The 14,731-nt window shown below is 44.4% G+C and overlaps 1 protein-coding gene across 4 annotated transcripts in view; it reads right to left on the reverse strand.

Moving 5' to 3' along the window:
• The window catches only part of l(2)k09913 (transmembrane protein 53-like lethal (2) k09913), a 200,202-nt gene extending 191,570 nt beyond the window's left edge, over positions 1–8,632 (reverse strand). The window contains exon 1 of one of the 4 annotated variants that reach the window (XM_075691106.1): positions 8,341–8,625. In XM_075691106.1, the coding sequence (XP_075547221.1) occupies positions 8,341–8,421 (81 nt within the window). In that variant the 5' untranslated portion in view covers positions 8,422–8,625. Of the gene's footprint in view, positions 1–8,340 lie in introns of all 4 variants that reach the window. The other 3 variants (XM_075691104.1, XM_075691105.1, XM_075691107.1) reach the window with 3 other exon arrangements.
• Between the last annotated feature and the right edge of the window lie 6,099 nt (positions 8,633–14,731).

Below are 14,731 nucleotides of genomic sequence, written 5' to 3' on the forward strand. Positions count from 1 at the left end.
TTCCTAACACCCGGCATCGGCTCAACCCCCAGGATCCCCCTTTCCCCGGACACGGCTAAGCCGCGCACGGCTACACGCGGGAGGGTCCAACCCTCATATGCTCGGGTACGTGGTGTCGCAACACACCAAACGCCTGCTGACGCAGACGCCCCTGCGGGGTAGTATTACAGAGGGGAGTGGGTAAAAAAACAAAAAAACATACACAAGTAAATAAACAAAGCAGCAAATAAACAGCAAATTTGATTAGTTAATTGTATCCAGGAGTAATGATGTCTGATAAGGCCGAACGAAACTTTGAGTTGTCCTTGATTGCGACAACTGCGCCGGGAAGGTGGTTCCATTCCTGAGAGGTCCTAGGAATAAATGATTCGTTACAGGTTCTGGTGCGGCACTGAATGATTCCAACCTTACGGCTATGGTCGATGCGAGAGGAAATGTAGGTAGGAGATGATATTAGATTATCACGTGGATACGAAATGTGGAAATATAGTTTATGAAATAAAGCAAGGCGAAAGCACTTATGCTGGGCTGAGAGAGGAGCAAGCAGCAAAGAGTTTTTCATGGCAGTTACGCTTGATGTACGGCTGTAATTGCTATGAATGAAACATGCGGCATTGTTTTGGATTAGTTCAAGTGATTGAGTAAAGGTTTCGAGGTGCGGGTCCCAGATGGATGAGGCGTACTCCATTTTACTCCTCATAAGCGTTTTGTATAGGATTAATTTTAATGATGTAGGAGCAGAAGAAAAATTTTGGCGAAGATAACCTAGCATGCGATTAGTATTGTTAATTACGTTGTCGATGTGCAACGACCAGTAAAGTGACGAGGTTATGTGGACGCCTAGGTATTTATAGGAGGTTACGACCTCCAGGGGAGTATCATTAAGGTAATAGTTCGGTGGAGGAATATTGCTGCGAGTTACACGCATACATTTACATTTAGTTACATTAAGTTGCATTAACCATATGTCACACCAGTTAGAGATAGCATTTATATCGTCTTGTAAGAATTAGTGATCAGATTTGCCCGAGATTTCACGGAGGATAACACAGTCATCTGCGAAAAGGTAAATATGAGAACAAACGTCATAGGGTAAATCGTTAATGTAAATTAAGAAAAGAAGAGGGCCTATAACTGATTCTTGGAGCACACCAGAGTCTACAGGATTAGATGGGAACATATGATTTTTTAACACAACATACTGTGACCGATTAAAGAGAAAATGTTCAAGCCATGCAAACAGGTGAGGATCAAGATTAAGTTTACTAAGTTTAAATAGAAGTAATTTATGACACACTTTGTCGAACGCCTTGACGAAATCAAAGAAAACACAGTCTGCGAAAGAACCTTTGTCGAGAATAAGATGAAGGCTGTGAGTAAAAGAAAGAAGTTGGGTTTTACATTACAAGTTTTTTCGGAAACCATGTTGTACTTTTGTAAAAAATGAATTATTGTGCAAGTGCTTTGCTAAATGTGAGTACAGAATATGTTCAAGAACCTTGCAAGGAATGCTTGTGAGGGAAATGGGGCAGTAGTTGAGGGGCGAATGTTTGCTACCGGACTTATGAAGTGGGACCACCTTCCCGACCTTCCAATCTGCAGGTAGCCGATGGGTATCTAAGGATTGCTGAAAAATTTTCAAAAGCAGAAAAGATGAATAAACAACAGTATTTTTCAGGAATTTCACATTAACCAAATCAGCACCAGGACTTGATGACAACTTGAGACCTTTAATTACATTTTCGACCCCAAGGGGTTCAATAATAATAAAGTCCATAAATGGGTAATTGCAAGACTCGAGAGTTGGAAGCACAGGGTTACTACATACGATAAAGTTGTTACAGAACACAGAGTTAAGGATATGGGGACATACATCTTCGGGTACCGGTATTAACAGGGATGAGATTCCAAAGTGAAATACCATAGAAACAAAGGGTAAATTTTCCATAGTTAGATCTGATTTTAGGTAATAGAAGATTATTGCATTCTGAAAACCTAGTATTATTATTGTTCATGAGGTTATCAAAAGGAAGACTGTCTAAGGTTACTTCACGATGAAAGAGACGTAATGAGTGACAACTTACGCTAGAACAGCTGTTGAATTGGTAAAATGTTAAGATGTTGATAGATAGGTAAAGAATGGCAGCGGAATGAGCTAAAGGTCATTAATTTTATTGCGTGATGTTGAAGACGTTGAAGTGGTTTGAGATGAATGGCATATGTATTAACCCATGAAGATAAACAGTATGATAAATGACTGTTAATACAAGCATGATACAATGATTAATAACATGAGGTTGGAAGAATGCACATGTTTTAATGATAATGTGGATGCCAAATGAAACTTTTTTTATTAGCGAGTTGGCATGGCTATTGAACTTAAGGTGTTTGTCGAGAGTAATACCCAGAAATTTAACAGTATCAGATGTCGGTATAACATAAGTATTTAACGAGACAGTTATGGAAGAATAAATCGCAGTTTGTAGATTATGAAATAGTACAAAGGTTGTTTTTAAAGGATTGATTTGAAGTTTATTATCAGTGCACCAGAAATACACATTGTTAAGATCAGTGTTAAGTGTGTCTTGAAGCGTGGTAAGCGATTTCTGTGGTGAGTAAACGGTCGTGTCACCAGCATATAACAAACAGTTACAATTGGCAAGTACATTAGGTAGATCATTTATAAATAATAAGAACAACAATGGACCTAGTATTCAAGCTCTTTCTTTCATAAAAGAATACCAAAGAATCTTCAGCCGTGATCAACTTTTTAAATGGAGCCGACGGCAAGTGTTTAACTGCATTCTCTGTCGACATAAAAGGTCGACATAAAAGGGCTGTAGCGAGCGCTGAAACTAGACTGATAGCCAGTGGCACAGTTCCAACGGATTGCTCTCAGATTGGAGAAGAATCTGCCATAGCACTTGCAATTGCAAGTACTTCAGCCAAAATTATAGTAAGCGACTCTAAGGTTGCGGTGATGAACTTTGTCAGAGGCAGAATTTCTCCCGAGGCGAACAGAATCCTGCAGACCTGCAGAGATAGCAGGAAAATTGAAATAATCTGGGCACCTGCGCACGCCTCCCTCGCTGGGAACGAGGCGGCCCACGAATTAGCTCGAGGACTTACATTCCGAGCTGGTGGGCTAGCCGAAGGCTTCACGGGGCGAGACCGCTTAGTGTGCTACAGAGAAATCACACAACACTACAGACTAGGGCGGGTTAAATATCCTCCGGCTGATGCATCCTTAAACAAGAGCCAGGCCTCCACTTGGCGTCGCCTGCAAACCAACTCGTTTCCAAGCCCGGTGTCGTGCAGCCTCTACTACCCTGGTCAGTACTCCAGCCAGTGTAAGCTATGTAAAGCCAGGGTTAATCTTAATCACATTCTGTGAGAATGCCCACAGGCTCCCTCTGAGGGAAGAATAAAGTCTTTAGAACAATGGGAGACCTTATTACTCAGCTCCGATCCGGAGATTCAACTGAAGACCGTCCAACTGGCCGAAATCGCCGCTAGGGTCCAAGGACTCCTGGCCGTCGTCTAGGTGGGAAGACTTAAAGCCTTCCCTACATCTGTTGGACAAATAAAGTTTTACAATCCAATCCAATCTTTGCCACATGAGGGTTTGCTGTCCAGCGTTGAGGCGGCAATAGATGAGCACGGCGGTGTCCTTTTTTTTAACACTTGTGGTGTTAGTGGGGCAAGGTTTTTAGAGCTTTTGTCATTTTATTTTAGGTCTACTTTTGTTGAATTTGACAATAACATTTACCTGCAAAAGCAGGGTGTTTGCATAGGCTCATGCATAGCGTCCATATTAAGTGACCTGTTTTTCGCTCGATGTGACAAAGCTCTTTCTGCACGGTTGGGTGACTTGGGCGTTGTAAAGGTGTTTAGATATGTAGATGATTTTTTTAGTATTTTCAGATAGATAACTACTTGTTCCGGCAGCCAGTTCTCGTGTAGATTGCTGTTTTGACTGCTCAAACCCTGCGGTTGACAGTATTCTTGCCTCATTCAATGAGTTCACCACTTACGTTCACCCCTGAATTTCCTGCGCAGGGCAATATCAGGTTTTTAGACTTGTGTTTGCATTTCAAAGCTGAACACGTGTGTTGGGTATATGAGCCAGAGCTAATAAGCTGCCCTTGAGGTACAGATCGTACGTTTTTTTTTTGTCATGCGCTCTTGCTAAGTCATGTGCTCACTTGTTGGACAAAGGCCTTAGTAAGCAGGTGGCTCGTCTGGAAGCAGCGAACTATCCTAGACATATCATTATCTCAGTTGCTGCATCGCCTCGGTTGCTATCTCTGTTGCCTGCATCGTTGAAGAAAGCTAACTTCACACATGAGCTATGAGCAGAGCGCAGATGACGAAAGAGAGGAAAGAACAAAGGGACAAACGAAAGGTGGCTGTAATTCCCTACTTTCATAAGGTTTCCCACAATCTAAAAAGCTAAATAAAAGTTGGGCAACGGTCTGGTGAAAACATTGTTTTTACAGCACCTAAGAACTCTTCAGGTTGAGTGTGTAGAGCTGTCCCACGAGGAAACGAAAGCCAGGTTGCGCTACCGCGCACAAGGATCCTTTTGTTACATGCATTCGCACCATGGCGTATAAGATTCCACTTTTGTGTGTGAAGTACTACGTGGGCTAGATGGGCAGATGTTTAAACGTGCGTCTGGCGGAGCATAGTAATAAAGTGAAGAGCATCGCAATAGATGGGCATCTGGCTGCCAATTGCAGAAAATGTGACGCGAAGGCACCATGCTTCTTTCTCTTAAAACAAACTGTTGTTGTCTATCGCCACAGGAATAAGATAATGAGGGAATTGTCGAAGCAGCTGAGATAGCTAGAGCAGGTGACGATTGTGCTAGCACGCCGTCTATTCTTTTATCAAAGAAAGAGCTTGAATTTTTGGGCATAGTAGTAACATGACTGCTTTTCCTCCTTCCCTTCAGTGTGTCTGTTGCAGTGGCGTCCCAGTGAGTATATATATGCTTACTAGCTGCAATAAATCAATTGTTGAAAGTTAGCGCTCATCCCGTGTTCCTGCTTCGTCTTTGCGTCATCCTTGCGCTATGTATCCCAGTTTGTATGAAAACCATGACTTTGGGAGACAAAGATCCAACAAAGATCCTATAAAGCAGCAAAAGTTGCGTGTCTCAGTTGGCTTTGGAGGCATTCTTTATCAAAAAGGATGCCTTTATTTGCATCAGTGAAGCTTCAATAGGCTTGCACTCGTCCAAGTACAAACTCATGCAAGAGCCTTGAGTCACGGTCCCTTCCCTTCTGATGCGACAGTGTGCATGCACAACAAGTTGTACAAACATCAGCGGGTGGCATGAGAATAAACAGTTGCTAGTAGCAGCCGTCCTTGTCCACTTTCTTCCTTGTGCCCTTTATTAATTTGCTAATTTACCATAATCCATGATTATTATCTCACTTTGCCAATGCATTTATTAGATCAATATTACATGCCTGATATAAGACAGAGAATATACTCATTTGTGCACGTGTGCTAAGCTTTCATTTAAGTAGTGCAACTTTCTTGTGACAGTGCTGATAGTTCACAAAAAGAACCATTTTTGAAGCTTTAGCAACTACCAAGACAAATGTGCGAGTGTCACTGCAGAAGTAGTGGCACTAATCAATGAAAGCTTAGCATGCGTGCAGTGATAGTCGGTTTTTTTTTCTTTGTACAGAGTTATTTGTAGGACATCTCTTGTACTACATTTCATACAATAGGTGCAATGCTGTAGAGGGCAGAGAGACTTTTTGCAGTAGCTGTGTCTGCACTTAGGAATAGTTCGATGTTCTTGATTGCAATTGTGCAAAACTCTTCTTTATATGGACTCAGTATTAAATCAAACATTTCAATCCTTAGAAACAAACCAACTGTGGTATACGGCTACTAATGTGTTGTTTTAGATCAATTCATTTTTCATTTAGTTTCTTTTCGGGTTTTTTATTGGCAGCCCATCGCGGTAGCCTCACGTGCACGCATGCATGAGCAAATGCCATTGGCAAGCAGCAAAGCCTGCATGGAATGCACGGAGTGATAAATCTTCAACACCGAATTTCTTGCACAGCGCCCACAGCGTTGCACACAATGTCTGAAGCCGAGCACAGATGTTTGTAGACTCTGGTTGATACTGGCATTTTCACCCTCACTTGTGGACAGTGTTAATGCCTCTGTGGAAGGGATGCAACTGGCTGACTTCACTGAACAGTTTTGATTTCTTTTTGTTCGACCTACATAAGATCAGGCTGTTTGCCTGCTTTTCGCATTGTTGCACGAATTTTACATGACGTTGCAGGAGAGTGCATTGTCACTCTGCTACTATAGCAAGTCAATAATGTTATGCAACTGTTCAATAACCATTCAAAGCAAGAGTTAATACAGTTGGTGCCATAAGGATACAAAGGTCGCAACATATTCAAGGTTTATTAGTTTCTGTGCAGGAAAAAAAAAATTCTCCGCCACCAAAGAGATACAAGTTAATGTGCATGAAATATTTGAAAACAAGTCGATGACGCTGTTTATTCAAGCCATGGAGTTAGATATGCTATCACTGAAAATTCATTACGATAGCCTGCAAGTTTGTTATGTCGAAATTTATGTGTGAAAAAAAACCAACAGGAAACAATGCAACTTAAGGGTCGCACATTGAGTGCAATGTTGAAACTTGGGGTACTCTGCTGTCTGGTAATTTGCCCTTGCCAAGGTTACCATTATTATAAACTGCTCCGTACACATTATTTTTGTGTGCTACTGAACGAAAGAAAATTGTGAGGACCCCAAAAGGCCATGTCATCTCATGGGGATCGAACACCTCATAGGCAACTCGCAAAGGTGTGTCTATAGCATACGAAGCAAACGTGAAAATGCACTTCATTTGCTACATAGTGTGTCAACGAATGCATAGAAATGGGAGACTGGAATCTGCGGTACAAATTTTTAATTCTCCCTCCCCGTATGTATCGGAGTCTGCAATCCACGTCTTCGCACATTGCACTTGTTGAGCGAGGCACCATTTCCCAAAACAAACTGTGAAATAGCTCTCGGTGCAATTTTAAAGAAAAATCGCAGTGAACACTGCGATTTTCGTTGCACGCAACGGAAATCATCACATGCACCGATCACGGCAGCTGCAATTTTCGCATTTGCAAGCGCCCAGTGGAGGACCAAATTATTATTGGTGTCAGTTCGCTTTCATAAGAACAAAGTAAAGCGACTTATTAGTTCTTTGTGATTGAGTGTGTTACTTTACCAAAACAAAAAATTAAGTAGGATTACTTAACAACTACAATAGAATCTATACAAAATCGTAGCGCACGTTTCATTCTTACAAACTATTCTCGAACATCAAGCGTAACATCTATGAAGGCTACTTTAAGCCTCCCTCTCCTCTCATCCCGTAGGAAGTTAGCATGTTTATCACTGCTGCACAAAATTTATTATTACAATCCGGAATTAAAAAGTAAACTTTTGTCCGAAGCTGCATACCTATCATCTCTGACCATCGCCATAATATGAGCGTTCCACACTGCCGCACGAACCTATTTTTTTATTCATTTATTCCTAAAACTACCGATGAATGGAATCATCTGCCGGCCTCAATTGTTAACATAACCGATACATCTGCTTTTAGAACTACTATTGAAGAATACTTTTGTTAATCCGCACTTTCTATTTTGTTTTTTAATTATTATACCCTGTTATCTCCACATGCTCCGTATTTCCTTCCACTCCCTTCTATAACGCGTTCGGGCCTTGAAGGTACAAAAAATAAATAAAAAGGCCACATCTACCATCCACGTTGCAATTGGTTCCCCGTCCTTGCCACATGTGCTTTTTGGTAGAGTGGTTCAGCACTCCGAACATCGAAAAATCGCACGCACGACGGCCCGCCTCAACTGCGAACTCAGATTATTATCGCTGCGCTTTTTAATTGGCGGCTGCCGTGAAACCGGTGTCACACGGCCACTTTCCATCGTGATCTTGACCACGATTGGCTCCCTCCCACAACTAGCGCAAGTGAGTTAATCCCAATTCGATCCTGATGGGCTCGACCGAAAGTGGCACCCGTGCAAAACAAGTAACAACACGTGTGTGAAGGGAACAACGCCCGCCGGCGCTCGTGCCGTGCAGCGCTAATTCACAGAGCAACTGCCGTTGATCGGCGCCGTGTTAAGGCGGCGTCCTGTCGACAGCACGTAGCAACACTTATCGCAGGTGTACGCGGAAGTCTCGGCGAACCTAACCAGCTGCGGTAGCAACAGCGGGACGGCCACGTGATCCCATCAGCTGTATTCCAAGGTTGCGCAGGGTGTCGCTCACCTTACAGGCGGAGCCGAGGCCCGGCTGCTTTCCGGGTGCGCCGACGATCCGTGCCACCACGCGCAATCCTCGCAGTGCCATAACTCCCAGCCAGACGCCACTAAGCACGACACGAAACGCACGTCGCCCCTAACGACTGCGGTTGTCACGCCACTACTGATGGTGATAGGTATGTGGTATCCGCGGCGGCGGTGTGTCTGGCGCTGTCGGCGTTACCCATGGAGTGTACATGGGAGTGAAGGGTAGAATACTGTATCGGGAGTGTAACAAGCATAGAGTTTCTATGGTAACAAGCATGTGACGCCCCCTCGGGCAGGCGGGCGTTGGCATAGTTTTTCACTATAACACCTGAAGGGAAATGTGGCGCCACCGTCTATGGGAGTTTCTTAAGGGGGCACCGTGCCGTTATGGTGGCTAGAGGAGGGTAGTGTGACGGGCGGGAGCGGAGGTAGCCACCATAGCGGAGGGGTGCACAAATTTGTCATGAAAGATGGCGGCCCCAGTAGGTGGCGCTGGCTGCGCGACAGGTGCCGCGCGCCGGCTATGTGGCGCGCGCCGCCGCCGCCCGAAAGAAGGCCGCACCTAGAATATTTTGGAATCACATAAAATTATTAGGCAGGAAGTCAACAACAATACAACAACATATCCTAGACGAAGATGAAAACAGACTGGAAGGAGAAGCAGCAATAAATTACATCCAAAAAGTAACAGCCGAATCTTTCCAAGGCAAGGACGAGGTTGTATTTGAAGAAAAAAAGAGCATGAAAGAGACCCAAGGGGGAAAGGAGCTAGTGCTTACAAATTTAAACTGGAAGAAAGCGGAAGAGAAAATTCCTAAGCGCAAAGCCACAGGGCTAGACGAGGTTCCCGTTAGGCTGATAAATGAACTGGGACCAAAAAGTAAGGAAGCTCTCGTGAAAGCAGTTGAAAAAACTTTAAAAGATAGACGAATACCAGACAGCTGGCGACAAAGTAGAATGAATTTAATTTATAAAGGTAAGGGGGAGAAAGACAGAATTCACTCGTATAGACCGTTGACCATTACATCGGTAATATACAGGCTAGCAATGCAGGCAATCAAATTAAAGCTTCAAGCATGGGCAGAAAATAATGGCATTTTGGGAGAGCTTCAGAATGGCTTTAGAATAGGTAGGCGTTTGGATGATAACTTGTTTGTTCTTACTCAGTGTATTGAAATATCAAAAGCAGAAAGCAGACCGTTGTATGTGGCCTTTTTGGACGTTACAGGAGCATACGACAACGTAGACCGCAGCATTTTGTGGGATATTCTGGAAGGGGAAGGCTTAGGTAACGATTGTATACAGCTTTTGAGAGAGATTTACCTAGAAAATACTGTTTGCGTTGAATGGGAAGGGATGAGGAGCGCGGAGAAAGTTCATATCAACAAGGGACTGAGGCAGGGGTGCCCTTTATCCCCGCTGCTGTTCATGATGTACATGGTGAGGATGGAGAGGGCGCTAGAAGGAAGTAATATCGGGTTTAATCTCTCATACAAACAGGCAGGTACAGTAATAGAGCAGCAACTCCCAGGTTTATTTTATGCGGACGACATTGTGTTGCTCGCAAACAAGCAAAGTGATTTGCAACGTCTGGCTAATATCTGTGGACAGGAAGGCAACAATTTAGGTTTGAAATTTAGTGTTAGAAAATCAGGTGTTATTGTATTCAATGAAAACAGTGAACAGACAGTGGAGATACAGGGCCAAGAAATACCTCGGGTAACAGAATATAAATACCTTGGTATATGGATAAACGAAGGCAACAGATATATGGAAACACAGGAAAAAACCATAACAGTCAAGGGGAAGAGAAATGCAGCCATAATGAAGCACAGAGCGCTATGGGGATACAATAGGTACGAGGTCCTCCGAGGTATGTGGAAAGGGGTAATGGTTCCAGGACTTACTTTTGGAAATGCGGTTGTTTGCTTTAAATCAGGGGTACAATCAGGACTCGACGGGAACCAAAGGTCAGTGGGTCGCCTCGCATTGGGCGCTCACGGGAAGACTACAAATGAAGCTGTGCAAGGGGATATGGGCTGGACTAGTTTTGAAGTGAGGGAAGCTCGCAGTAAAATTGAGTATGAAGAACGGCTGAGGAATATGGAGGAAAGTAAATGGGCTGGGAGAGTGTTCAGGTATCTGTAGAGGCAAAACATTGATTCACAGTGGAGGAAAAGAACTAGGAAGCTTACCAGCAAGTATGCGGCCTGTGGGGTGGGCAACACAGCAACAAAGAAGGTCAAGCGGAAAGTCAGAGAGGCTGAATTAATCTCATGGGTGGCGGCAATGGAAAAGAAACCTGCCATGAGTAACTACTTAAGGGGAAAAAACGAAATTAGGAAAGAAACCATTTATGATAACTCAAAGGGAAGCTCATTACTTTTCGAAGCGAGATCGGGATGCCTTAGAACACGCACCTATAAAGCGAGATATAAGAAGGAAGAAGAAGCATGTGCTTGCTGCGGTAAAGCTAGGGAAACGACGGAGCATATTTTATTAGAATGTGAAGAAGTCTATCCAGCGGTCGATTTAGGCACCACTGGCCTCCTTGAAGCCCTTGGGTTCAGCGGGAGCAGTGGTAAAGCAAACAGGTCCGCAATAGACATCAGTAAGAGGCGATTGGAGGATTGGTGGAAGAAAAGTAGGGAAACGACAAAGGACGGAGACGTACAAAAGCACAGTTCGCAATAGGGTGTCAGAAAATTTGGACGTGGTGGTTCATAGTGTTTTTTTTTTTCATTGGTTAATCTAGGTAGGATATTAGGCAGCATAGTAGCAAGAGCTTGGTGGCGCAAGCCACCGCCCCGTTCCAAAGGGGACGCTCATAACATCCATCCATCCGATTCAAAGGGTTGAGCCACAATCATCCATCCATCCATCCGTGCCAGCGACGCTGGCCGGTTTCGTGTTGGGCCGCGTGTTTTTACGTTCACCTTGTTTCCAATAATTACACGCCGCGTCCGTGTTAACAGGACATGAACTAAAGTGCTATTCTCGACACGCATGGCGGCTGCACGACCGCCATTATCCGCCATGTTGACTCTCTGATTCGCTGTGGCGAGCTCACGTGCCTCGAAATTTGTGCCGGGAAACGGAAGCTTTGCGAAATATCATTTTGCGTTTTCATCAAGATGACGAAACGTGACGTGAAGCTGCAAATGTTATGGATTAATACATTTTTGCGGTCCTTGGCAGATATATTGTGATGTTAGTGCTTCGAAAAGAATGTGAGCGGTAGCGTGCAGAATCCAGTGCAGTGCATCTGCAATTGCGCGAATATGTGGTGGCGATCCAAGATACGCACCATGCCAGCTTGCTGATTGGCTGAAGGAATATCTCGTGAGGAGCGTCACAGGAAGGGCTGTTTCATAAACGTCATTTTGACGATGCGTGACGTTGCGCTGGGCCGCCATTGCTGAGATTTTCCGCCATAATTTTTGCTGCGAGGAGCCGCGCGAATTATGCTAATGAGCAGCCATATGCAATGGCAGCCGAGAGGAATGCGTATCGCCACATTTTCCCCGTCGTTTGGCGCCTCGAAAATCTTTTGTTCATAACGCGTGCTCATAGTATTTGCATCGCTCTCGGGTGGTGTTGGCATTTGTGCTTGGGGCCATAGTTTTTTAAAAGAACGCGTTTATACGAAATAATATTGGTTGAACATAGCAAACTTTCGGCAATGTTGTCCACTTTTCACTGCTGCATTTGTATTGTAATCAAGATTAATGCCTTTTCGCACAATCAGAAGTTATGACAACGGCCTCTTTCTAATTTATAAAAAGAAATGTACGCAAGGCGGCGCCTTGAAGTTTCCTCCCGCGGTGCGAGTAACCTGCGAAACGAACAAGAGATGGCAGCGCCGGCGCTTGCGTCGCGCTAGTGGATATCTCTGGCGCGCGCAACGCTATCGGTGATATTCGGCCGTTTCTCAGCGAGCCGAGTCGGGCTGAGTCACCTGCGTTTCACGAGATAGCGATAACGTTGCCTAGAACGTGCGCGCATCGCCACTGGTAGGTCGCGAATGTTGTCTCAAGCAAGAAAACAAGCGCTTTGGCGCCAACATGCGATGACTCATTCCACTTTCCGGGGACACGCATCCTAGGTATTGAAGCAGACGACGGCTTGTACGCAGCAGACGACGGAAGCGGGAAGCGTTTTCGACGGAATAATCGTACGCTTTGAGATAGGTGCTTTATTTTTACTGCGGAGGAAAACTGTTTTGCTTTACTGATAATGCCACATTCAGTGCCTTCATTTCAGTTTCTTAGGCGAAACGTCAAGTTGGCGTCACGTTACGTAACAAAACGGGCCCACTAGCGCCATTTTCTTTGCGTCGCGCCTACGTCACGCATCGAAGAAAATGGCGGAATGTCCAGAATAGCGCCCCTAGTCACTTTCTTAGTTCGTTGAAAAACGTGCGTTTGAAATTTTAAATGGTGCTACTTAACATAAACGAAAACCACAATATTTCTGATAGACGCAACTGGCAAGCGGCGTTTAGTTTCTAATTAAATGTTTCTCAGCATTGACCAGATTTGACATGTTTCGCCAACTTCATGTGAATTAATTCATTTACGTGAGCGCACAGTCAAACTGTGTCTTGAGTGTTTGTTTCTTTATGGGCTTTGTTTGGAGTGTAAACTGCTTAATATTTTCTCTTATAAGAAGCAATGGTTCGCGTGTTTATTTTTCGCTCTCGAAGGTTTTGTTCAGTGTTGAAATTACTTAAATTTAATTTTCTTTTTTCCTTTTCCTTGGATAGCTTATATAATTAGAGTAGAAATGGCAATGCTGGGGGGGGGGGGGGGAGGTAATCAGGGCTCTGTTGCACCGAACATTTTCATTCATTATTTTTTTAACTGTTTCTCTCCCGTTCCGTCGCTTTCGTGAAAATTGATTCTGCAGCAGTTTTCTCAAGTATTTGCAATGAATGCAGGGGCCGTTACTTTCACATAGGTAAGTGCACTTGATGGAAAAGTAACACCCAGCAAGCGATATATATCTTCCTTGCTTCTCTGGTTTCACGCCGCAGCCTCCACACAATATAAGTGCATGTGTGCTGTCGAGCACTGACTGCGCTTCCTCCGGCGAAGAAACAGTGCACTGTGAGGGTTGCCAGGTCCAAAATTTGAAAAGTAGCCAAAAAACCCCGGGAGTAGCCAGAAAAGTAGCCAACTTTGGCCACACACAGAAATGTAGCCAAAAAAAGTAGCCACGTTATGGAAAGACGTCGCATTTTCATTTATTATGCAACTCTGAAGACTTTATCACAGCCAACACTTAAAGCTGCTTTTAGTAAATGTAGGAACTTAAAAAAATATTACGAAACGTGTATAAATGACTACAGCTAAGAGCGCTTTGATCAGCATGTAGTATGACTAGAACATTATCAGAATCACAGCTCCAGTTCAGGTGCCTGAGTTAATCTTGGCACACGTTTCTGGAAGAATGTCAACGCTCGAGGCATCTTCGAGCTATCGCTTTCGCGATTATTTACGTGCGATTTTCCGTCTTGGCATCAGACGCGTCGCAGGCCTTTTGTTGCGCTCTGCAAAGTGAGATGCCCAGTCGCGCGAAATCTCGCAAAAGTGATCGTATTCCCGAATACAGCTGTACCTTTTCAAGCTGGGAACACATAAATGGACCGACTACGCCGAGAGCGCGCCGGCCAGACCGGCCGCTGACATGCTGGTAGCATGTTTACGTTTATCCCGCTGCCAGCTGTCCAAGTGTTCGATTTTGCTAACTTCGGGCAGCTTCGAGTTGTCTTAGGATTCCACCTCACGTTGACTTCCCATCAGGACCGGCACTAGCTGGCTGCCGTCTGGCTGCCAGAACTCCGAAAAATGAAGCCCAATGTGCGGAAGGCCTGACGCGGAACGTCAATGCGAAGATGGAACACGCTGTGACGTCACCAGTGCAAAATCTTTTGCATAATATGAAAGCGCCCGAGTCAGACTGACGATGATAATGGACCAGCTTAAAAAGATTCGGAGTGTCGTCGTCGTGCGGTGGCCTAAATATTTGCTAATGTTGCTGCATAATATGAGCTACACAAGTTTCTATCCAATTTTTACAATAGTCAAGCTAGTTCAAAAGTAGCCAAGTAGCCAAGGCATTTTTTCCCCGCCAACAGCCTCAAAAAGTAGCCAATTTGGCGCAAAGTAGCTAAATCTGGCAACCCTGACTGTGAGCGCAATTGGCCCCTGAGGAATATAGAGCAACACAACGATTCCCGTTGGTTGCTTTCTGACTTGAATTTCACTAACTTGGGCACCAAGATGTGGTCAACCTGCTCGCCCTCGAGCAGGTTGACCACATCTTGGTGCCCAAGTTAGTGAAATTCAAGTCAGAAAGGAGGCTCCGAA

The sequence above is a fragment of the Dermacentor variabilis genome, chromosome 4 (genome assembly GCF_050947875.1).
Source record: "Dermacentor variabilis isolate Ectoservices chromosome 4, ASM5094787v1, whole genome shotgun sequence".
In the NCBI taxonomy this organism is placed as follows: domain Eukaryota; kingdom Metazoa; phylum Arthropoda; class Arachnida; order Ixodida; family Ixodidae; genus Dermacentor; species Dermacentor variabilis.